This window comes from Sorghum bicolor, chromosome 4 (genome assembly GCF_000003195.3).
Source record: "Sorghum bicolor cultivar BTx623 chromosome 4, Sorghum_bicolor_NCBIv3, whole genome shotgun sequence".
NCBI lineage: Eukaryota > Viridiplantae > Streptophyta > Magnoliopsida > Poales > Poaceae > Sorghum > Sorghum bicolor.
In genome coordinates, this window is record NC_012873.2 from 10,378,123 (window position 1) to 10,399,210 (window position 21,088).

General features: G+C 42.5%; 1 protein-coding gene across 1 annotated transcript; it reads left to right on the plus strand.

Moving 5' to 3' along the window:
* On the plus strand, positions 138 to 17,282 carry LOC8085589 (sodium/calcium exchanger NCL2). Its single transcript, XM_021460287.1, has 7 exons — positions 138 to 674; positions 1,572 to 1,760; positions 2,039 to 2,220; positions 15,817 to 15,962; positions 16,053 to 16,320; positions 16,416 to 16,718; positions 16,853 to 17,282. The coding sequence occupies exons 1-7, from the start codon at positions 221 to 223 to the stop codon at positions 17,099 to 17,101; spliced, it is 1,791 nt and encodes a 596-aa protein (XP_021315962.1). The 5' UTR covers positions 138 to 220; the 3' UTR covers positions 17,102 to 17,282.

Here is a 21,088-nt window from a genome sequence, read left to right on the forward strand (position 1 = left end):
TTAGGACTGCCTAAGCCTTCGTTTTTTCTAAGGTTATGACTGCTGACAATTTTTTTTCCAGCCTGTCTGCCGCGTCTCGGTCTCCTCCCCGGGGCCAGATTTTCCTCCATTCATGGCGTCAGCGCCCATCCCTGCACTAGTATATCCGCTCATATCCCACTGCTAGCTGTTGGCGTCCCGCTCGCTCGCTCTTCCACTCTGCCCGTGGCCGTGCGTGACAATGCCCACGCGTCTCCCTCTCCATCTCCTCCTCCTCCTCCTCCTTGCCGGCGCCGCGCATGGCCACCTCGGCATCTCTTCTTCCTCCTCCACCGACGGCGGCGGCGGACTGCTCCTCCTGCTCCCAGCCGACAGCAGCAGTGATGACGATGGTGCCGGCGGCGCCGCGACGAGGAGGACGGTCCTCCGGCTCCCGTCGGCGGCGGCAGGGGAGGAGGAGGAGGAGCCACCGCCGGAAGCATCCGCCTGCGAGATGACGTACGGCTTCCTGCCCTGCACCGACACCGCGCCGGGGAACCTCTTCCTCGTCCTCGCCTACGGCTTCCTCATGTTCAAGGCCGCCACCTACCTCTCCGCCGGCAGCGAGCTGCTGCTCCAGATCCTCGGCCCAGGCATCGTCGGCGGACTCTTCCTCCCCATCCTCGGCGCGCTACCCGACGCAATGCTCATCCTCGGTGCGTATGCCTACTAGTATGTCTCTGCTTTCGTTCTAACCGCCGGCCGGCGCGCCGTGATTCTGATTCCTTGCCGTCCGCACCATGAGAATGAGATCCGAGCCGCCCGGCACAGCCGCCGTCAACGCTTCACTAGCTAGTACTCTTCTGCTCATAAACAAAAAGTTCATGTTTGTCGGTTTCGAAAACCCGAAAGGTCATCAAATAGGGGTTAAGTGAAACCATGGACGTTATTGGATAATATACAGTGTCAGTGAGCACAAGCTCCATTAGCGTCCGACAAATACCTGCTCTGTTCTTCATGAAAAAAAAAACGTAGTCATATAGCCTTGTTTACTTTCAAAAAAACCCAAAAATTTTTAAGATTCCTCGTCACATCGAATCTTTAGACGTAGACGAAAATAAAAACTAATTGCACAGTTTGGTCGGAATTGACGAGACGAATCTTTTGAGCCTAGTTAGTCTATAGTTAGACAATAATTATCACAAACAAACGAAAGTGCTACCGTGTCGCGAATTTTTTTTCGTTTGGCAAGTAAACAAGGCCATATGATAATAGCAACGAGATGAGCCGAGCATGCAACAGTGTTCACTGTTTAATACGCTTCTTTGAAAGTTCAGTATGGTCATGGCCTGTTTACTACTACTAGTACACTTCTTTTGAAAGTTCAGTATGGTCAAGGTTTGTGTGTACTTATCACTATAGTACGCATCTTTGAGGTGTGTTATAACATGAAAATTCACTCAACTCTAGGAAGCGATCGATCGGTTACCTTTTTTTTTCATCTGATTTTAGTGCCTACAAACACTGTTCATCTGTTTCTCCACAACAATTGTACATCGACTTGATCTCATTGTACATGCAGATCCTTGACCTGTTGTTTTTATATGTTTCAGTCTCTGGGCTCTCCGGCACTAAAGAGGTTGCGCAAAGCCAGGTTTTGATTGGGATGGGCCTGCTTGCAGGTTCAACAGTCATGCTTTTGACCCTTCTCTGGGGATCTTGTGTTGTTGTTGGCAAATGTGATTTGTCGGAGAATTCAACTGCAATTGATTCTCGAGATACAAAAGGCTTCAGTCTTTTTGGTATGCTGGATATTCGCTGTGTTCTTCCTCATTTCCATTCTATTCAATTCGGACTAGATCTATATTTAAGGAACATCGTCATTTTAGTTCTTTTTTTAGAATTATCGCCGTTTTAGTTCAAGACAGAAACCATATATTAATCAAGTCTAACCAGGAAACAATAAATTTAGTTCAGTTTCTGCAACTATACTACAACTGCCTGTCTGTCAACATTTAAGAATTCTTTTGCATTATGTCCTTATAACATTTGCTAAATAATACCTTATGAATTTTTGCAGGCTCTGGTGTTTCTACTGATGTGCAGACCAGCTATGCTGCAAGAATCATGGCGATATCTGTCCTTCCCTTTATTATTGTTCAGATACCCCAAATTTTTAAGCTCCACTCCGGTCATCGTTTGGCAGTCCTTCTTGGACTTATTGTTGCAGCTGTACTTGTGCTCGCCTATTGCCTATATCAGGTATTGTGCTTATCTCAGGAAAATTTGAACTCTACATCTTGGCAACTTCTTTAATTCAACATTTCCGTGTACAATTAGGGTTGTTAGAAATCGAATCACTGGATTGCTCACAATCATACTCACAACACGGGAATAAACACACAGGTAGAGATGGGGGAAGAGAGAGCTATGTATTCACTTTCTTTCACTTCATCTTGTTCCTGGTTGTTCATGTTACAATGGTGAAAGGAGCCTCCTATTTATAGGAGAGGAGCCTGTACTTTGCTAGTGTGAAAGCTAAGACTTTTTCCTCCTCTTCATTTAATTGGCCACCACTCAAAGTCCCTTGTACACATTGCTTTTGGACTTTGATTCACAACACTCCCCCTTGGCCAATTACATGTCATGTGTATGTCTCGTTAAAAAGTCCCCCTAAAAACCCAGTGGGAAAAAAGGGTAGGAGAAAAGAGTACATCACATGCATTGCTTATGTTGCACCTGTCGCCTCGTTAAAAACCTTGCATGAGAAAACCCGGTGGGAAAAACTCATCAAAGAAAAAAGAGTACGACAGTTGATGTTCGAGTCGGTCTTCAGGACCGACTTGTGATCTTCAGGACCACGGTCATGGGTTATAATCTTTGGGGTTGGTCTCCCCCTAAACCCTACAACTCTCTAAGCCGCCTCACACTTGTTCCATGGACACACTTATAGAAGCTAGAGGTGGGTAGAGATTTTGTTAAAAGATCTGCGAGGTTATCGCACGACCTTGCTTGCAGGATATTTATCTCCCCGCTCTTCTGGAGCTCATGCGGATAAAATAGTTTTGGAGCAATATGCTTCGTGATATTGCTCTTGACATAACCCAGGCACATCTGTGCAACACAAGCCACATTATCTTCATAGATAATGGTGGTGATGTCGGCGACGTTCAAACCACATGACTTCTGGATGTGATTGATCATTCGTCGCAACCAAACACATTCTCGTGCAGCCTCATACAGAGCAATTCTCTCTGAGTGGTTGGTCGATGTGGCAACCAGGGTCTATTTCATAGACTGCCAGGAAATGGCTGCTCCACCACAGAGAAAGACAATACCAGTCTGTGATCTAGCTTTATGCGGGTCGGACATATAGCCAGCATCCACATATCCCACCATGGTTGGAGCTTGGTTCTTCGGGAACCATAGACCAAGATCTTGTGTACCTTGTGGGTACCTCAAGATGGTTTTGATGCCAGCCCAATGCCTCCTGGTTGGGGCAGTACTGTACCTTGCCAATAGCTTTACTGCAAACGCAATGTAAGGTCTAGTGCAGTTTGCAAGGTACATTAGTACTCTAATGGCGCTTAAGTATGGAATTTCGGGTCCCAATACTTCCTCATCATCGCCCTTTGGTCTAAATGGGTCCTTATCCGCTTCCAGGGATCGGACCACCATGGGGGTCTTAAGAGGGTGGCACTTACTCATATTGAATTTTTTAAGTACCCTCTTAGTATAAGTGGACTGGTGTACAAACACTCCTTCAGGGAGGTGTTCGAGCTGCAGGCCCAAACTGAAAGGTCCTAATATGGCTAGAGGGGGGTGAATAGCCTATTTAAAAATTCTACAAACTCACTAGAGCAAGAGATTAGTAGATAACAAAGCGAAGCTTTTTGCTCTAGCTCTAATGGGGTGTTTGCAAGCCACCTATCCAACAATTCTAGTTGATATGAACACTGGGCACACAAGAGCTATGACACTACAAGCTACACTAGAGAACTATGCTACACAAGACAAAGTAAGCAACTAAACTAATTACACTACTTTGCAGTAAGTAAATGAAGAGGATGAGATATTTATACCGCCGTGTGGGGGATGAACCAATCACCAATATATGAACAATCAATCACCGGGAGAATGTCAACCAAACACAATTGAGACACCGATTTTTCTCCCGAGGTTCACGTGCTTGCCGGCACGCTACGTCCCCGTTGTGTCGACCAACACTTGGTGGTTCGGCGGCTAAGAGGTGTAGCACGAACCTCGTCCTCACTAGGACACCGCAAGAACCGACCCACAAGTGAGGTAACTCAATGACACGAGCAATCCACTAGAGTGGCTTTTGGCACTCCGCCGGGGAATAAGCCCAAGAACCCCTCACAAATATCACCTTGATTGGGGGCGGACACAATCACCAAATCCCCTCACCAATCAATAAATCCACAACCGTCTAGGTGACGGCAATCACCAAGAGTAATAAGAAATCCACAATTGCAAACACCACCTAGTGCCACAAGAATGAAATCACAAAAGCACAACACTAGGGTTTCCTCAAATCCTCTCACCAATCAGCACCAAGCTATGGAGAAGGAGAGGAGAGGAAGGAGATGCACTTGAAGCTCTCAGATCTGTCACTTGAGCTCAATCTCTCACTTGAATGGAGCACAAAGCTTAGGGAGTGAGAGAGGAGGAAGGGAGAGCTTTCTCTACTCTTTAGAAGAGCCACCGGAAGTCAGAAAATGTGTTCTATTCGAGTTGCCCCGTCAAAAACGAAGGGAACGAGTACTTATAGTGTGGCACCGGAAGTTCCGGTGCCTGGGACCGGAACTTCCGGTCTGACCAGATCTGATCGTTGGAGCCTCGGTCCAAGCAGATCTGACCGTTGTGAGAGACTCGGACCCATCGGAAGTTCCACCGGAACTTCCGGTCAGACACCGGAAGTGAATCCTCACGCGCGCGGGCATGCGCAAAGGCTCCTATGCGGACTCCCGTTCATGGACCGGAACTTCCGGTTATGGACCGGAACTTCTGGTCATGGACCGGAACTTCCGGTCAGACACCGGAAGTGTTTTCTCAAACGCGAGCGCACCTGTCACAGCCCAACCGGAACTTCCTGTCAGGCTGACCGGAACTTCCGGTCAGGCACCGGAAGTACCACCGGAAGTTCCACCGGAACTTCCGGTCCTGCATTCTCAGCACCACCTCAAAACTTGTTTGGATGCTAACTTCTAGCTCCGAACTCCGAATTCGATGACTTGGACATTTCTGAAAGCTTACTCTGAGGGCTAAACAATCTATATGGATACTCAATCCAAATCATAATGGATCAAAGCAGTATTTCAATCTAAAAGTCATCCTAATGTCCGAAGAACACCGAAAAGCCTCTCTCTCTTCTCCAAGTTGATCAAAATCAACTCCAACACCTTATCCTTTGCAAAAGTGCCAACACCACCAAGTGTACACCACCATGTGTATGTGTGTTAGCATTTCACAATCATTTTTATAGGCTTTCTCACGTCACTAAGCGCTAGGTATATGCAAATGAGACTCACACTTAGTGGCACTAGATAACCATTGCAATTAAAGATTTCCCCTCTTTATAGTACGGTTATCTATCCTAAATCCACTCACACCCACTAGGTGTCTTGAGTGGTAAAACAAAATGGCCCTAATAAAAATACCTTTGCCTTGAGCCAATTTTGTTTTTCTCTTTCTTCTTTTCCAAGTTGGAGCACTTGAATATCATCTTTTGGTCACCTCCATCACATGACCATCATCTAGCTCCATCACTTGGTGTGTACCAACCTATCCTTATATTTCACTCATGACAAAGGTTAGTACACATAGGTTTCATCAATTATCCAAAACCAAACTAGGACTTTCAATCTCCCCCTTTTTGGTAATTGATGACAACCTTTTCACAAAGATATTCAATAAAATTTTCTTGGATTCATGTTGCTTGCCCAAGCATTTTTACCATGTGCAAAGGTTATGGACAAGTTTCATAAACCCAGTTGCTCCCCATACATATGTGCTAAGAGTTTGAATTTGAAAGCTTGCACATATGCTTGAACAGGAAATATAGGAGTCAATTTCTACCAAATGATGCTAAGGTGTAAAGAATGGACCTTTGAAGCGTGATACCAATCGGAGTTGCCAATGTATACCATCCTTAGCACCATTAGTAACTAGACATTCACAAAGACTAGAACACCTCGTGAGATCAACATTATAAACAAGGTTCTAGTACCACTTGTGAAAAAACTAAAAGTCTAGTTACACTACCTATGCATGCTAGTTTTTCATTTCAACAATCAAACCTACAACTAGCATACCCCACACAAGCAAGGCATCAGAGAGAAAACTTCTAAAGATAAAGCAAATGCAAGCAAACATATGTGATGCACATTCAAATGCAACATACAAGTTTATGAGCTTGCTCCCTCTACTTGTGTGATTCAAAATTTTAATTGATCCCCTTCTTTTATCATGTTACTCCCCTATCTATGTACTTCTCCCCTTTTAGCAAATCTTTGGGAAATTCTCTCCCCCTTTGTCATCAATGACCACAAAAGGTGAGCTCAAATTTTAGATAGGTTAGTGTGAGACCATGTGAAGTGAGATCATTTTCCCAAATTGGTCCAATCTAGACTACTTGCCTAAGATATTTAACTCGGTTTGATCCAAGGACAAGCTTCTTCACACCTCTAAATAAGGGTTATCTTGTACCATGTTGAGTTAAACACTTATAGCTCATATTCTAGATCAAACACTAGGATTGCAAGCCCACAAACATGTCATATGCTACCACTAGATCAAGTCAAGCATAGAAGCAATAGTGGTACCATATAAGCATCAAATTCAATTGATTTTCATGAATGAGCCTAAGACATGTAAGGAATGACTAGATGCACTAAGCAAGTCCTTAGCATAGGATGAATGACATGTCAAACAATTTTACCTTGCTTTGCTCAAAGGAGAGGCATGTCATATAATGGGGGTGCATCAACACATATGAGAAGTCAAGTATGTTCAACTCATTCCTTAGCTTGCAAAACCTTTTCTCATCAAGTGGCTTGGTGAATATATCGGCAAGTTGATCATCGGTGCCTATACTCTCAATGCAAATGTCTCCTTTTTGTTGATGATCTCTTATGAAATGATGGCAGACGTCTATGTGCTTTGTTCTTGAGTGTTGAACCGGATTGTTGGTGAGCTTCACTGCACTTTCATTGTCACATAGCAAGGGCACTTGATTGAAATTGATTCCAAAGTCCTTCAATGTTGCCTTCATCCATAGGATTTGTGCACAACAACTACCAGAGGATCAGGGGCGGAGCCAGGATTTGAACATAGGGGGGGCCGTGCAAATCAAAAACAATCATGTGTGTCAAAATATTACATGACAAAGGTGTACATAGCACCAAAATAAATATTTGCGACAAAAAAGCAGAAAAAATAAAGAGAAATTAATTATTCTCAAGCCCCTAACCTTTACCTGATCAATCTATTTCTTTGGCCAGGAAAAGAATCACAGTAAAACAAGTAGTTAAACGGGGGCAAAATTAATTAGTACTAGATCCTAACATCAAATGACAAACAATCAGTTACATATCTTTTAGCCTCAGACAAGGCGATCACTTAAACGGGTAAAATGGTCATTTAAATAGAAGGTTAAACCAAAACACCATACCACTGTTAGTGTTTAAAAGTTGAGTACACGTACTTAATGACCATTTAGAATTTAGACGAATAATGATAGAAACATAGGAGATAAGAAAGATAATAGGAAGACTAATGCTAAATAATATAGATCCCATTGTTGGAGATCAATTCAAAAGGATTCAACAAAAAAAACGCTGATTTTCAATTAACTAGCTAATTAGAGTGTGTGGTAGGAGACAAACTAATGTTTGATAGGCAATAATAAAAATAAAAAATATGAAGAAAATATTAGAAAGATCTAGATTTTATTTATATAAGAAACTATTAGAGATCAATATGAAATAAGAATAAAAATCTTAGTACAGATAATATCATTATAACTAGTTAATTAGACAATTAAGCACCTAATTTAGAGTATGTATTAAGGGAGTTATGAGAAAGTTGGGGGGTGCCAGGCCCCCCTCAGCCCCCCCTTCCCTCCGCCACTGCAGAGGATGTAACTTTTCACAAAGATATTATAGATGTAACTTCTCTGCAGGAGGAAGTTACTCAATCGGTTGAACCACATCCTTCCAAACTGTTTCAACCCATACAACGACCGCTGCAGGCGGACGCTAAACATGTTGCAATTTTGATTTGGTCTAGGGATCTTGAGTCCTTCAGGCACTCATGTGGATTTCCGAATCAAGTGACCCATACCAGTATGCGGTCACAATATCCATCAACTGCATTTTAAGTTTATGTTAGCTGCCATAAGTATCAAATATCAGAATGTTTATGCCACTCATGGGAGAGTAAGTTTCATCATAATCGATGTCGGGTCTCTGCGTGAACCCTCATGCCACTAGCCTCGCTTTGTGCCATGTTTATTTCTCTTCAAGAGGCAGACCCATTTGCATCCTTCAGGGATGACTTTAGAGGTGTTGGGACTGCAGGCCCAAGAAGCCTCTCTTTCATAAAGCGAGCACAACTCTGCCTCAATTGCGGCTTTCCATTTGTCCCAATCTGAGTGCTTCTGGCACTCTGCCGTGGACTTTGGTTTGGATCCGGATCTATTGAGCCAACAATTTTTGAGGCAAAATATGTGTCGACAACGGTGGTCTTTCAATAATATGACTCTCCTGATTTCTCATAATTAGTGGCGATCTCCTCATGATCGTCCTCCCACTCATCGTGATTTCCCATAACGATTGAGTTGGGGCGTTCCGATCTTCCAATGCGATGGTGCACGCTTGACGCATTGTGATTTCCATCTTCAGGATGGTGTCCTTCAGGGACCTCCTCAACTTCAGGTTGAGTTGCCACTTTAGGGGCATTCTCGACTTCAGGTCGAGCTTCTTCAAACTGATTCTTTAAATGATATAGGTGGCTCAAGACCTTGTCTACATGGACGTCTCCACGGAACCTTGTCTGAGCACCCAGAGGTCCCCCCCTCAACCTAGGATCACGATGGAGACAATAGAGTTGGTAACCTTCAGGGATACCCGAACTCTCTCTGGCACATTTACTATAGGTAAATGTGACCTTGTCATTTTTCTAATCAGTGAAGGCATTTGGCAGCTCATTTGCACTAATTTGCAAATGTATAATTCTTTGAACTTCTGGTCCAGATTGACTAGTGTGTGGGTAGAAGGAATGCCTTTATTCCTTTTCATGCAATTTCCCGGCATTCTCCTAGATGCCTATCTCCCCCTAATGCTGAGAAATGCAATCAGCGTACCGAGCCTCATGAAGATCCCTAGTCATAGGCTCATACATCCCAACTTCTGGTGGGGTTTCTTTGGTGTACGCTGATATGGCGATACTGGCACTATATCGCATAACTTATACGCAGATGGGAAATACTTTCTTTCTCACACACTAGCCATATGGGGGATGTGCAGTTGACCTGAGTTGGATAAATTTTGCAGTATGCAATGCTGCATGGCCCCAACTGTTGGTTGGCAGCCTTTGATTTTGCAGCAATGGCCATACATTATCCACTTGATCCTTTTGATCAAGGACTCAACTAGGCCTCTTTGTGACTCATCCCTAATCTTCAGGAGGATTGCCTAGTGATCAACCTTCCCTTTGCACGTGCGATGCAAATAAAATCTTTAGGGAAGTTTTTATGGCCAACAGAATTGATGATTTTCTCATCATATCCAACCCAAGATGACCCAATTGGTCATGCCATATTTTTATTCCTCTAAAATAATATGGCTTTCATCGCAACATATCTCTTAGTGGGATTATGTAGTACGAGCCCGATGAAGGGAATACATCCACCACATACTTTGAATACTTATGGGAGAACTAGTGCGGCACTTCCGATGCCCATGATATGAGCATTGCTTCTGGCAATGGTCATAATATTTCCATTTTCCTAGTCAATGTTTGGAAATATCTAGTTTCCCTTAATATTGGTGGTGTCACTGTCTGCAGGACAGTTTTCTACTTCAATCATATGGGCTCCCACTGGTATGAGAATTTGGGGATTTAGCATGTGTTCAAAAGCCGAAAACCAACATTCATAACTTATTAAAAATGCTCTACAGGAACATGCATGGCCATCACTCAACATGCTATAAATGCTCTTCAGGAGCATGAATGGCCAAACTCAATTGGTGTATGTGGACATTGCATTGTGACTAACATGATATCTCAGGGATTAGCAGGTCCCTAGATATATTAAAGAAATTAGGAGAAGGTTATCCCCACTCACATCCACTTGGATGCTTTCACCATCTCCTTTCACGGTGACAAATGTGTCTTCCGCACTTCTGAGCTTCATGCTCAGTGGTGAGGTGGGATTTATGTTGACTCTCCTTGTTCTTGCTTCTAGAAGAACTTTGGCAGAGATCAACTAGGTGTTTTAGGGGCACGACAATTGTGGAACCCATGTTCCATGCCTCCACATCTAGAACAGCGATCCCGCTGCTAAGATGTTTTACCTGTGACCTTCTCAAATCCGCTTTTACCCTTTTGGGATGACACCTCTTTTCCCTTCCATTTTTCCTTTTCACAGCCCTCTTTGTGGTTGCTAGAATTTCCAGCAACGCTAACATGTGCTTCGGGCACAGTTGCCGTGCAGAATGATCGTTCTCGAGAACCTCATTCTATTGCTTTTTGCAATCAATGGTACCGTTATCAGCCCATAGTACTTCAGGTACTAATATATTGCTGATATAGTACTATGTTGTCGGGATGGAAGGCATAAAAGAGTTTCCACGACCATATTTGTGTTAGTGAACTTCTGGCCACATAGACGCGGTCTAGACACAATCTTGTATAAAGCAGAGTCGTACGCTGTTACAGACGTACAGTATTTAAAATGTAAGGCGATCCAATCATATTGACTTATGTTGGTTTAAAGCGGTCCTTCAGGGACTGCTATGGAACCATTAGATCGTCCTCATTTATATATTCAGACTTCAGGTCTGAGTGTAAATGGTAGTGCAATGCCTCTGCTTCATCAAGTATTGTGTGCTCATCATTGCCAGCTTCAGCCTGAACAATGGTGTAATCGAGGCACCAGCCGTCGAGTTTTCATCTCAACGTCAATCCCCAAGTGAGGTAGCTGTTGTCATTCACAGCTAGCTTCGCGAATCTTATTCTCGCAATGTCCGACCAATGACTAGTGAATGTTGGTTATGCGTAATCTTCAGGATCACACATTCTTATATAGTCTTCGGGACTGTATTTCCCCAAATATCTCATGCATATAATCTTCAGGATCAAATGCGGTTCTCATAAATACTTGCATAAATATGCAAAAATTAAATAATTGCAAGAAAGTAAATTGCAGTAAATAAATATGACTTGCAAACACGTAAAACTTGCATTAAAATAAACAGTCATGCCATGTAAGGATTTCAGGCCTTAATGATTTACGGGCTTCTGGCCACGTAGCGGTATGACATGGTGAACTGCAGGTTCACTACTTATTGTTTGCGGGCTTCGGATCATATGTGTGTGTGGCTTTTTAGCCTCTGTATATGGACCAAAAGTTCGTGAACACAAGGCTTCACGCCTTTGTCTAGCGGCTTCAGACCGTCTAGATAAGTGGTCCAGTGCACATAGATCAAAATAAAAATATCTTTGATTGTAATCCTGAAGATTACAATTAGGTGTAATCTTCAGGACTACACTTTTTATTTTCCGCATGTAATCTTCTGGATTACTTTTAATGCAATAAATAATTGCAGAAAATAAATAATAATGTGTTTTATTATTGTTATTATTATAGTGGGCTTCGGGCCACTATTTTGCACAAATAATAAAAATACGCGCTGTATCTTAAATGGGCAATTGGGCCAAATTCACCTTTTATGGGCTGGCCATATCGACCCAAATCAATCGTGACCGTCCATCACGATGGACGGCATAGATTCGTCCAGAGGTCATATAAATAGGGAAGGTAAACCCTAACCCTAACCATTTTCTTTCTCCTTTTCTCTCTCTACCCTATCTTCTTCTTCAGAAAACAGGCAGAGGAGGAAGAGGGCACCGACGGCGCGGCCGGCCATGGGCGTCCAGCCCTCCCGGTGGCGGCCCGGTCGGCCAGGGGCGCGGGCGGCGCGGCCAGAGCGCGCGGGTGGCTGAAAGGTCCTTGTTTGATTTTGGTAATTGAGTGACAACTTAGGTGGACTAATAGTATTTATGTGAGATACACATGAGATTAGTCCACAGGTGATTATGTGATGATGGAGGAGCTCATTGCATATGAGACATGACATGGAGTCATGCGACCAAGGTGGAGAAGATCAAGATGAGGCTTGGCTCGATGGACTGGTTGCAAGAGTGAAGGGCAAGTTGGAGGCTTTGAAGCGAGGGACCGCGTGTGACGGTGAAGCTTGAGCAAGACTTGGCGCCGATGGACCGAGGCAACGGTGAAGAGCAAGTGAGGTCAAGATCGATGAACCAATACGGTCACATGATGATATGAAGTGGATCATATCATTTGGTGATTGGTTGGTGCATGTGTTGCATCAACATTGGAGGAGATGGAATGGAATGCGCAAGGCAAAGGTATAGCCTAGGACATTTCCATTTCACCGGTCATAGGTGTATAGAGAAGTTTATGACCGGATTTAGGATAGATGGCCGTACTATCAAGAGGGGCAAACTTGTTTGCATATCGGTCATCTAGTGCCACTTGAGCGATCTAACTTTACATACGTGTTAGGATCGAGTGGCGTGACAAGTTGAGAGGCTAACTCCTTTGGGAAAATGTTTGTGAAATTGCTAACACACATACACATGGTGGTATACACTTGGTGGTGTTGGCACATTTACAAAGGAGGTGGAGTTCCTAGGGTTGAGAGGGGTGTGGGTTCCTCTCTCCCTCCCGCCGAGCTTGTGAGGCGGAATTCGGCGCTTTTGAGAAAATTAAGTGTATATTTTCTATTGCGCCGATGGAAATTTTAGAGAAGTCGCGGGAGTGTTTTCTCACTCAGAAACACTCACCGGACGCTGAGTGCGGAGGCACCGGACGCTAGCTTCAGAGTCCGGTGTGCTTGACCCTGCTAGGGTTAAGCACCGGACGCTCTGTGAGTGCGTCCGGTGTGAGGACGTTTTGTGACCCTCTCTGCGCATGGGTCCGGTGAGCACCGGTAGCGCTTAGCGTCCGGTGACCCTGCAGGTCTGCGGAGCTCTCTACGCACGGGTCTGGTGTGCACCGGACGCGTCCGGTGTGGACTAGTTGAGCGTCCGGTGGTGCTGTGTCAGGTGCGAGCGCGTGGTAGCCGTTGGCGGCAACGGTCGACTTCAAACGGCTAGTGACACGTGGCCGACACCTGAGCACCGGACGCTGGGGTTGAGCGTCCGGTGGCTCCCTGTGTGCGTCCGGTGCCCACGTGTTTTGCCCAGTGAAGGGGCAACGACTAGTTTAGCCCTTGGAGCTATAAATAGAAGTGGTGGCCGGCCTTGGCTGGTGCTGAGCACCCTTGGGACTTAGTGTCCATGCTTGGGGAGTGCTAGTGAAGTCTCTAACTCACATATGCTTGATAGTGATCATCCGATTGTGTGAGTGAGCAATTCTAGTGCGTTGCATTGAGAGATTGCATCGAGTGGCACTAGGTGTTCGTGTTGCAAGCAGGTGGGGCTTGTTACTCTTGGAGGTTGCCACCTCCTAGACGGCTTGGTGGCTTGTGACTCCGTCGAAGCACGCAAGGAGATTGTGCGGTCTCCGGAGAAGAGATTGTGAGGGGTACGGTGCTCACCCCACGGGGATCGCGAAGAGCAACTCTAGTGGATTGCTTGTGGCTTGGAGGATCCCCATCTTGAGAGTGGATGTGCGGCACCCGCTGAGGGTTTGGCTTTGGAATGCCAATTAGCTCGTGATCCATCAAGTGGGTGTATCGCCACAACGAGGACGTAGCTTGGTGGCAACCAAGTGAACCTCGGTAAAAATCACCGTGTCAACATTGTCTACTCTTCTCGGTGGTTTGCATTCGCTATACATGAGCTTGTATTTATATTCTTTATTTACTTGTTCTTGTGTAGTTGCTTTTGTAATTAGTTAAGCTTGTGTAGCTTGCTAGTTACCTTCTTGCTTGTGTAGCTAGAAGTAGTTCCCTTGCGTGGCTAATTCGGTTTGTGTAACCTTGTTAGTCACATTGCTTAGTTTGTGTAGCTAAGTAAGTTGCGCTCTCTAATTTGGCATTAGTTGCCTTGTTATTGAGCTTGCTAGTGAGCTTAGGCTTTGTGCGCTTTGCCTCACTAGTTTGTGTAGGAGCTCCCCCGGTTTGCAAAGTACTAGTTGCATAGGTTTGTGTGACCTTGCTTCTAGAATTGGTTAGGTGAGCTCTTGCTAAGGTAGCACCTTGTTTTCTTGTTTAGGATCTTTTTAAAAGGTGCTAGAGAACTTAGATAGAGGGGTGTAGTTTTGGCTAGACCGATAGTTTTAATTCCGCATTTGTTTCGGTTAGCCGGTGCGATAGTTTTTAAAAAGGACTATTCACCCCCCTCTAGTCCGCCATCTCGATCCTTCAGCGGCGCGGCCAGAGCGCGCGTCCCTGGCGGCTCGCGGCCCAGCGCGTGGCCCCGGTGCGGCCTGGCGGCACAGCGAGCCTGCCTCCCGCGACCCGGCCTCGGCGGCTCAGCGGTCACGCCCCTGCAGGGGGCGGAGTTTCGCGCGAAGGTGGGGCTGGAGGCGCCCACACGTCGGCATTCTTTCTCGTACGTCTTCAGGACGTCGGTGGCTCGGTCCGTCCTCACGCTCATCTTCAGGATGGCGGCGAGGTACTAGTGTGTTGTGCTCTGTGTATTTGTTTGTGAATAAGATGGTACAAGCAGTGAGCATCAATTGAATCGATTTCCTACCTTCTTACCTTTAGCTCGGTCGAACTCGTGCTGATAACGTGTTAGAAATCGAATCATTGGATTGCTCACAATCATACTCACAACACAGGAATAAACACACATGGAGAGATGGGAGAAGAGGGAGCTATGTATTCACTTTCTTTCACTTCATCTTGTTCCTGGTTGTTCATGTTACAATGGTGAAAGGAGCCTCCTATTTATAGGAGAGGAGGCTGTACTTTGCTAGTGTGAAAGCTAAGACTTTTTCCTCCTCTTCATTTAATTGGCCACCACTCAAAGTCTCTTGTACACATTGCTTTTGGACTTTGATTCACAACAAGGGTGACTATTTTTCAAGTGGCTGAAACAAGCTCATTTCACACTATTCTATGCCCTTGGAAGTGCATCGATTGTGGCTGAAACTGCCTCAAACCATATGCAGTTTGGCTTTTGACTGATTGTGGCTGAAAATTAAGTTGGTTTTAAGCAAAATTGATATAATTGTTGTATGGGGTTTTATTGGGAAAAGATTGAAAAGGTTTATTCAACAAGATACTTGATAAATCTAAAAATCGTCAATCTAGGAGAAATGTGGCTCCGCACCATCCAAATCCGACTAGGTTTTGTCTAGACCCTTCCTGCAACTTTTTATCAGGAATCCATTACTGCTAAATTTCTGCGCTTCTGCAGTTGTGTCACTGACATTTTTATCAGGAATTCGTTTACTGCTAATTCCTGCGCTATTCTAGACTTCTGTTGCTGTTACTACACTTTGGACAAATGTGCTTTCTGTAGTTGAATCTATGGTGTTTTTTTTTCCTTCTCAATAGATATCGATATTCCTTTGTCGAAGTGTCCATTTTTATCTGCATTCTGTTTTTCATGACTGTCTGTATCTTTCTCAAACAGATCTTTCAGCCATGGATCCAGAGGAGGAGGTTAGAATATGCAGGACTAAAGCACGTAATGTCTGGAGTTCTAAGACATGCTCAGATGCACGTTTTTGGTCGTCTTCTTCATGAAGATGGAACACCGAATATACCTGTGATCGAGAAGTATGCCTTGACACCCACCTCATCTTTTAGCTGCTTTCACAAATGTGAACCTTTCAAAACCGAGATCCAAAAAAATAAATAAAATTGCAGGTTGTTTCATAAGATTGATCTGGACAACGATGGAAGACTTGAACGCGGTGAACTGCAAGCTTTCATCATTGGTGTGAAGTTCGAAGATGTTGACTTGGATAGTAACCTAGCTGTAGATCAAGTCATGGCAGACTTCGATAGATCACATAATTTTGTCATTGAAAAGGGAGAGTTTATCGACGGGATCTTGAGGTGGCTAGAAGAAGCGAAACGCTCGGTGGTTACCTCCGGTTCCTACTCGAAGAAGTTTCTGCAAGATTTTCACACGGTACATTTTCAGTCCGAATGTTTATCAATGTATTTTGTTCTTCATGGGTAATAGTTAAGTTGCATCAATCAACGACCTGTATTTTCTTTTTGCAGAGAACTAGGGATGAACATAATCTTCTGCTTGGAAATGATGATAACGATGTTGAAGCTATTGAAAATCCAACCTGGACGAGCTTTAAGGCCATTTCACTTTTACTCCTTGGAACTGCAATGGCAGCAGCATTTGCAGACCCACTTGTTGATGCTGTGCACGGTTTTTCAAACGCTACAAGCATCCCTTCGTTTTTCATCTCGTTCATTGCAATGCCCTTGGCTACCAATTCCAGTGAGGCTGTTTCAGCAATCATATTCGCTAGCCGGAAGAAGCAGCGGACTCTGTCACTAACATTCTCTGAGGTATGTCTGTCAGCTGAATAAGTACCCAAAAAAATTGCATCTTTGTGAACACCTTTTGTTGCATCTCTGTCATAAGTTTCAGATATCCCCATGTGATTGTGTGCGATGCCATCCTTTTAATTAACCGCATGCAGGTCTACGGTGGGGTGACCATGAACAACACGCTGTGCCTGGCCGTGTTCTTGGGCCTCGTCTACGTGCGGGGTTTGACGTGGGATTTCTCCTCGGAGGTCCTCATCATCTTCCTTGTCTGCACCATAATGGGACTCTTCACCAGCTTCCGGACAAACTTCCCACTCTGGACGTGTTTCGTGGCCTATCTGCTGTATCCTCTGTCCCTCGTCATCGTCTACGTCCTTGACTACAAGTTCGGCTGGTCATAGACCTGCATGCCCGTCTGCTGCGGCTTAGCTTGTAACACATTACACATATGTTAATATATAACGTACGTATACATTATACGATAGGCAATACTGCAGGTTATGGCTTTGTTACCTATTCCCTCAGTTCCAAATTATAAGGTCATCCTCAATGGGGTTTCATGATATAGTTCTAACGCATCTATATTTTGGAAACAATACAGAAGAGAGTTTATTCCCATGAAACTATCTCTATTTTTATAAAACTCTTATCACCTCTCTCTTTATTAATATAGTGCCACATAATATTTATAAAATTTTGATGAAACACCATTGAGACTGGCCTAAAGTGTTTTCCCCTCATCTATATATACTGCTTTAATAACCATACTAAAATCTATACTAAAATCTATGAACTATACGCACAAAAACCGAAACATCTTATAATTTAGAACGAATGAAGAAAAAACAAATGGTCTCTTTAATCGCTACTCTTTAATCCATAGGACTAAAGCCTTGCATACTAGTAGGAAACAACATTAGTCCCTATGATTGTGTTGTCACCACCACCAAAATCACTAATGTTTCTTGCTAGTTGCCATTATCCTTACACTAGGTTCACGAGAAAGATATTTTACCTTTGCAAGAAAAATGCTCTAGTTGAGGAGAAGAATACTCTAGGCTCAGAATTATAACTACCATAATGTAGTTTAGAGTATTAATGTTTCAGTTTCATTGGAATAATATTACGTCTTCATGAGAGTATATTGTAGATTCTGAAGAATAATATTCTAAGACCAGGGGAATATTAATATTCGAGGTTCAGTACAATAATATTACAGAAGAAAAAGTACTGGTTCAAGGATATATTCTAGATTTAATGAATAATATTTTAAATTTAGGGTCAAAGAAAGGAAAATAAAATCTAGTTTACGAGAACCCTAGAGGCTTTATAGAGCCTTCTGCCTTCCAAAACTCTAGGTGGCTCGTGGAAAGTCCCCCCAGTCTGGTCGCATTTTTTCATTCTCACTTTCAGTGAGTCTTGTGCGGTGAAAATAACCATCTGATACCACAAGAAGTTTGGTTGGATTTTTTTAACTCTCGTGGTCAGATGGCCCCGAATTCAAGTTTAGTAAGTTTCAACCATGATCTAATAAGTAGGTTGTGGGAAGGGAGCTGGTCAGGGATGGAAATAGATCAAATTTGCATAGAATCGGATCCAAATATCACCTTTTACTGTATTTTAATTTGAATTCAAATACAAACAAATATATTTTTTTGTACGAATACAAAAAGGATGTCTTGGATTTAGATTTCTATTCAGACATTTACTTAATTCAACTCAAAGTGCATATTACATGAATGGACTTTTACTACTAAGTTCGTCAATGACTAAATTAAAGTGAAATAAAATCAAAGTGCAGTTCTAATAATCTCCATTGTCAAAGTGAACTAAATTATAATGAATAATATTTTATAAAATGATATGTCAAGTGAAGAAATTCAAATACGAATACTAGGTAACAAATAGTCATTTTGCTTTATTATTTAATTAATGTTTCTGCAATCACAAAAATTTATATGGGTCTATAACATAGACAAAGATAGCTCATCAAAAATATTATAATTTTAAAATATTTACTAATAATTAAATATATCAATTAATCAATCAATATTTATATAATATTTATCAATAAAATATAAATTATATAAAATAACTTGCATTAGTAAACAAATGAGTATTAAAATAATTTACAACAACAAATATACTATGTTTAAACTAAAGTAGAAGATTACTAAAAATTAATTTAATCTTTTTTGTGATTAATAGTATTAAATTAATGTTTAAATGTATTTATAGAATACTATTAAATAGTTTGAAGGCATCATTAGTAATATAAAATTAAATGATTAGTCACTAACTATAGAAAGAAAACTTCAATTTAAATAGATTCATTATACTTTGTTTTTATATGGATAACTGTTAGATATTCTATATTTTTATAGAATATAGATCCGAAATCAAATAAAGAAAATACTAAAAATAAACTAGTATAAAGAGATACTCACTTTGTCCGTAAATATTTATCGTTTGCGCTTTCCAGATTAAATATATATTAAAAATATTAATATTTATGGTATATAATTAGTATCATCGGATAGATCTTTAAATCTAGTTTTTAATAAATTTATTTAGAGATATAAATATTATATATATTTTTCTAAAAATTGAGTTAAACTTATGGTATGTATATCAATAACGATAATTAATTATCTAGGGACTGAGAAATACGTCGAAGCTCAGCGCATGTTCTGGATAGTGAAACCCGAGGTCAACGTGTATGGAGACCCCGCGACAAAAAGAAACAGGCACCCATGCATAACCCTGTTTAGTTAGTCACCTAAAATTTTTCCATTCATCCCATCGAATCTTTAGACACATGTATGGAACATTAAATGTAGATAAAAAAATAAACTAATTACACGGTTGAAAATCGCGAGACGAATTTTTTAAGCCTAGTTACTCCATGATTAGCCTTAAGTGCTACAGTAACCCACATGTGTAATGATAGATTAATTATACTTAATAGATTTGTCTTGCAGTTTCATGACGAGCTATGTAATTTGTTTTTTATTAGTTTCTAAAAACCCTTTCCGACACATCTAATGTGATACCCAAAAAATTTTCATCCTCAATCTAAACAGGCCCTAAAGCTTTTGTTCAAGGTTCATGCTCCAGCTTCTCGCAGACTCCATTGGAGATTGGACCACCGACCACATAATGATTAGTAGTACCAATCAAACGTGATCTGCATGGAGAAAAAGGATAATCAGAGCACATGCAACGCAAGGATAGTGACCAGTTCGGACTCTCATCCAGCTCCATGCCTAACTCGTGACTCAAAGCTTTCTGTCTGTCACAGCCACAGCAGACCAGACCAGCACGACGACAAAGCTCGCTGTTTCTTAAACTACCTTCCTCCTATGCACCGAATTCTCCGGCAAGCTGCACAGAATAATTCTCCTTTCCGACTCTCAAATTATAGCCTGTGTGATTACTCTACAAACTCTGTCACAAAGCACATATAGAATAGACTAGAGTTTTGTTTAGCTGAAAAAACCCTAAAGTGGAGCAGTTCTAGACAGACGCTTAAGCAATGCAGCATATGTACTCTTTCGACCAATCTCTGTTCACACGAGCTATATATATATATCATGTTCCATGTATTTGTGTAATCTAATTTCGTTTTAGGTGATCATTTTTTTTATTTATCCCTTCACAAATCTCTGTTACACCTGAATCCCATGATTCTATTCTAGGCGCATAGATGTTTTGTTTAGAGTGTTCAGCGGAATCTGACTCAGCTCACTATAATCGTGAGCTGACGGCTGTCGAGATTAGGTTCACTAGAGCCCACAACATACCAAAAGCCATAGGCCTCACTCAATGTAAAAAATTAACTCCTCCACCATTAATTGTCAACGTGAAACTAAACTTAACAATCTCCCCGCTCATACAAACATACCAAAAGTCATAGACCTAAGTCAACACAAAAGACTAGCTCTCTACCATAAATTATCCATGTGGGACTAAATTTAAACTTACCAATCACCCGTCACATAACTCTTCACATTATGTTCACATTGGATCCAACTCTTCACATCACATTACACTGTTTTGCGCTCCCCCACCCCCACCAATAATTAACAATCTCCGTCACATATTGGACCAACTCTTTACATCACACTACACTATGTTCACATTGGATACAACTTTTCACATCACACTACACTATGTTGCGCTCCTCCACCATCAACTATCGATGTGGGACTAAAATTAACAACACTACACATGTGATCCGTGAGATTTTCTTAGTTTTTCGACCGACTCGCATTGCCACAAGCTAGCGCTCATCAGGCACAGGTCCACCGGAGCCCACAACATAGCTAAGTCTTGGGTCTAACTCAGCCCAAAAGACTGATTTAATAGGTGAGGATTGTCTCGTCTTA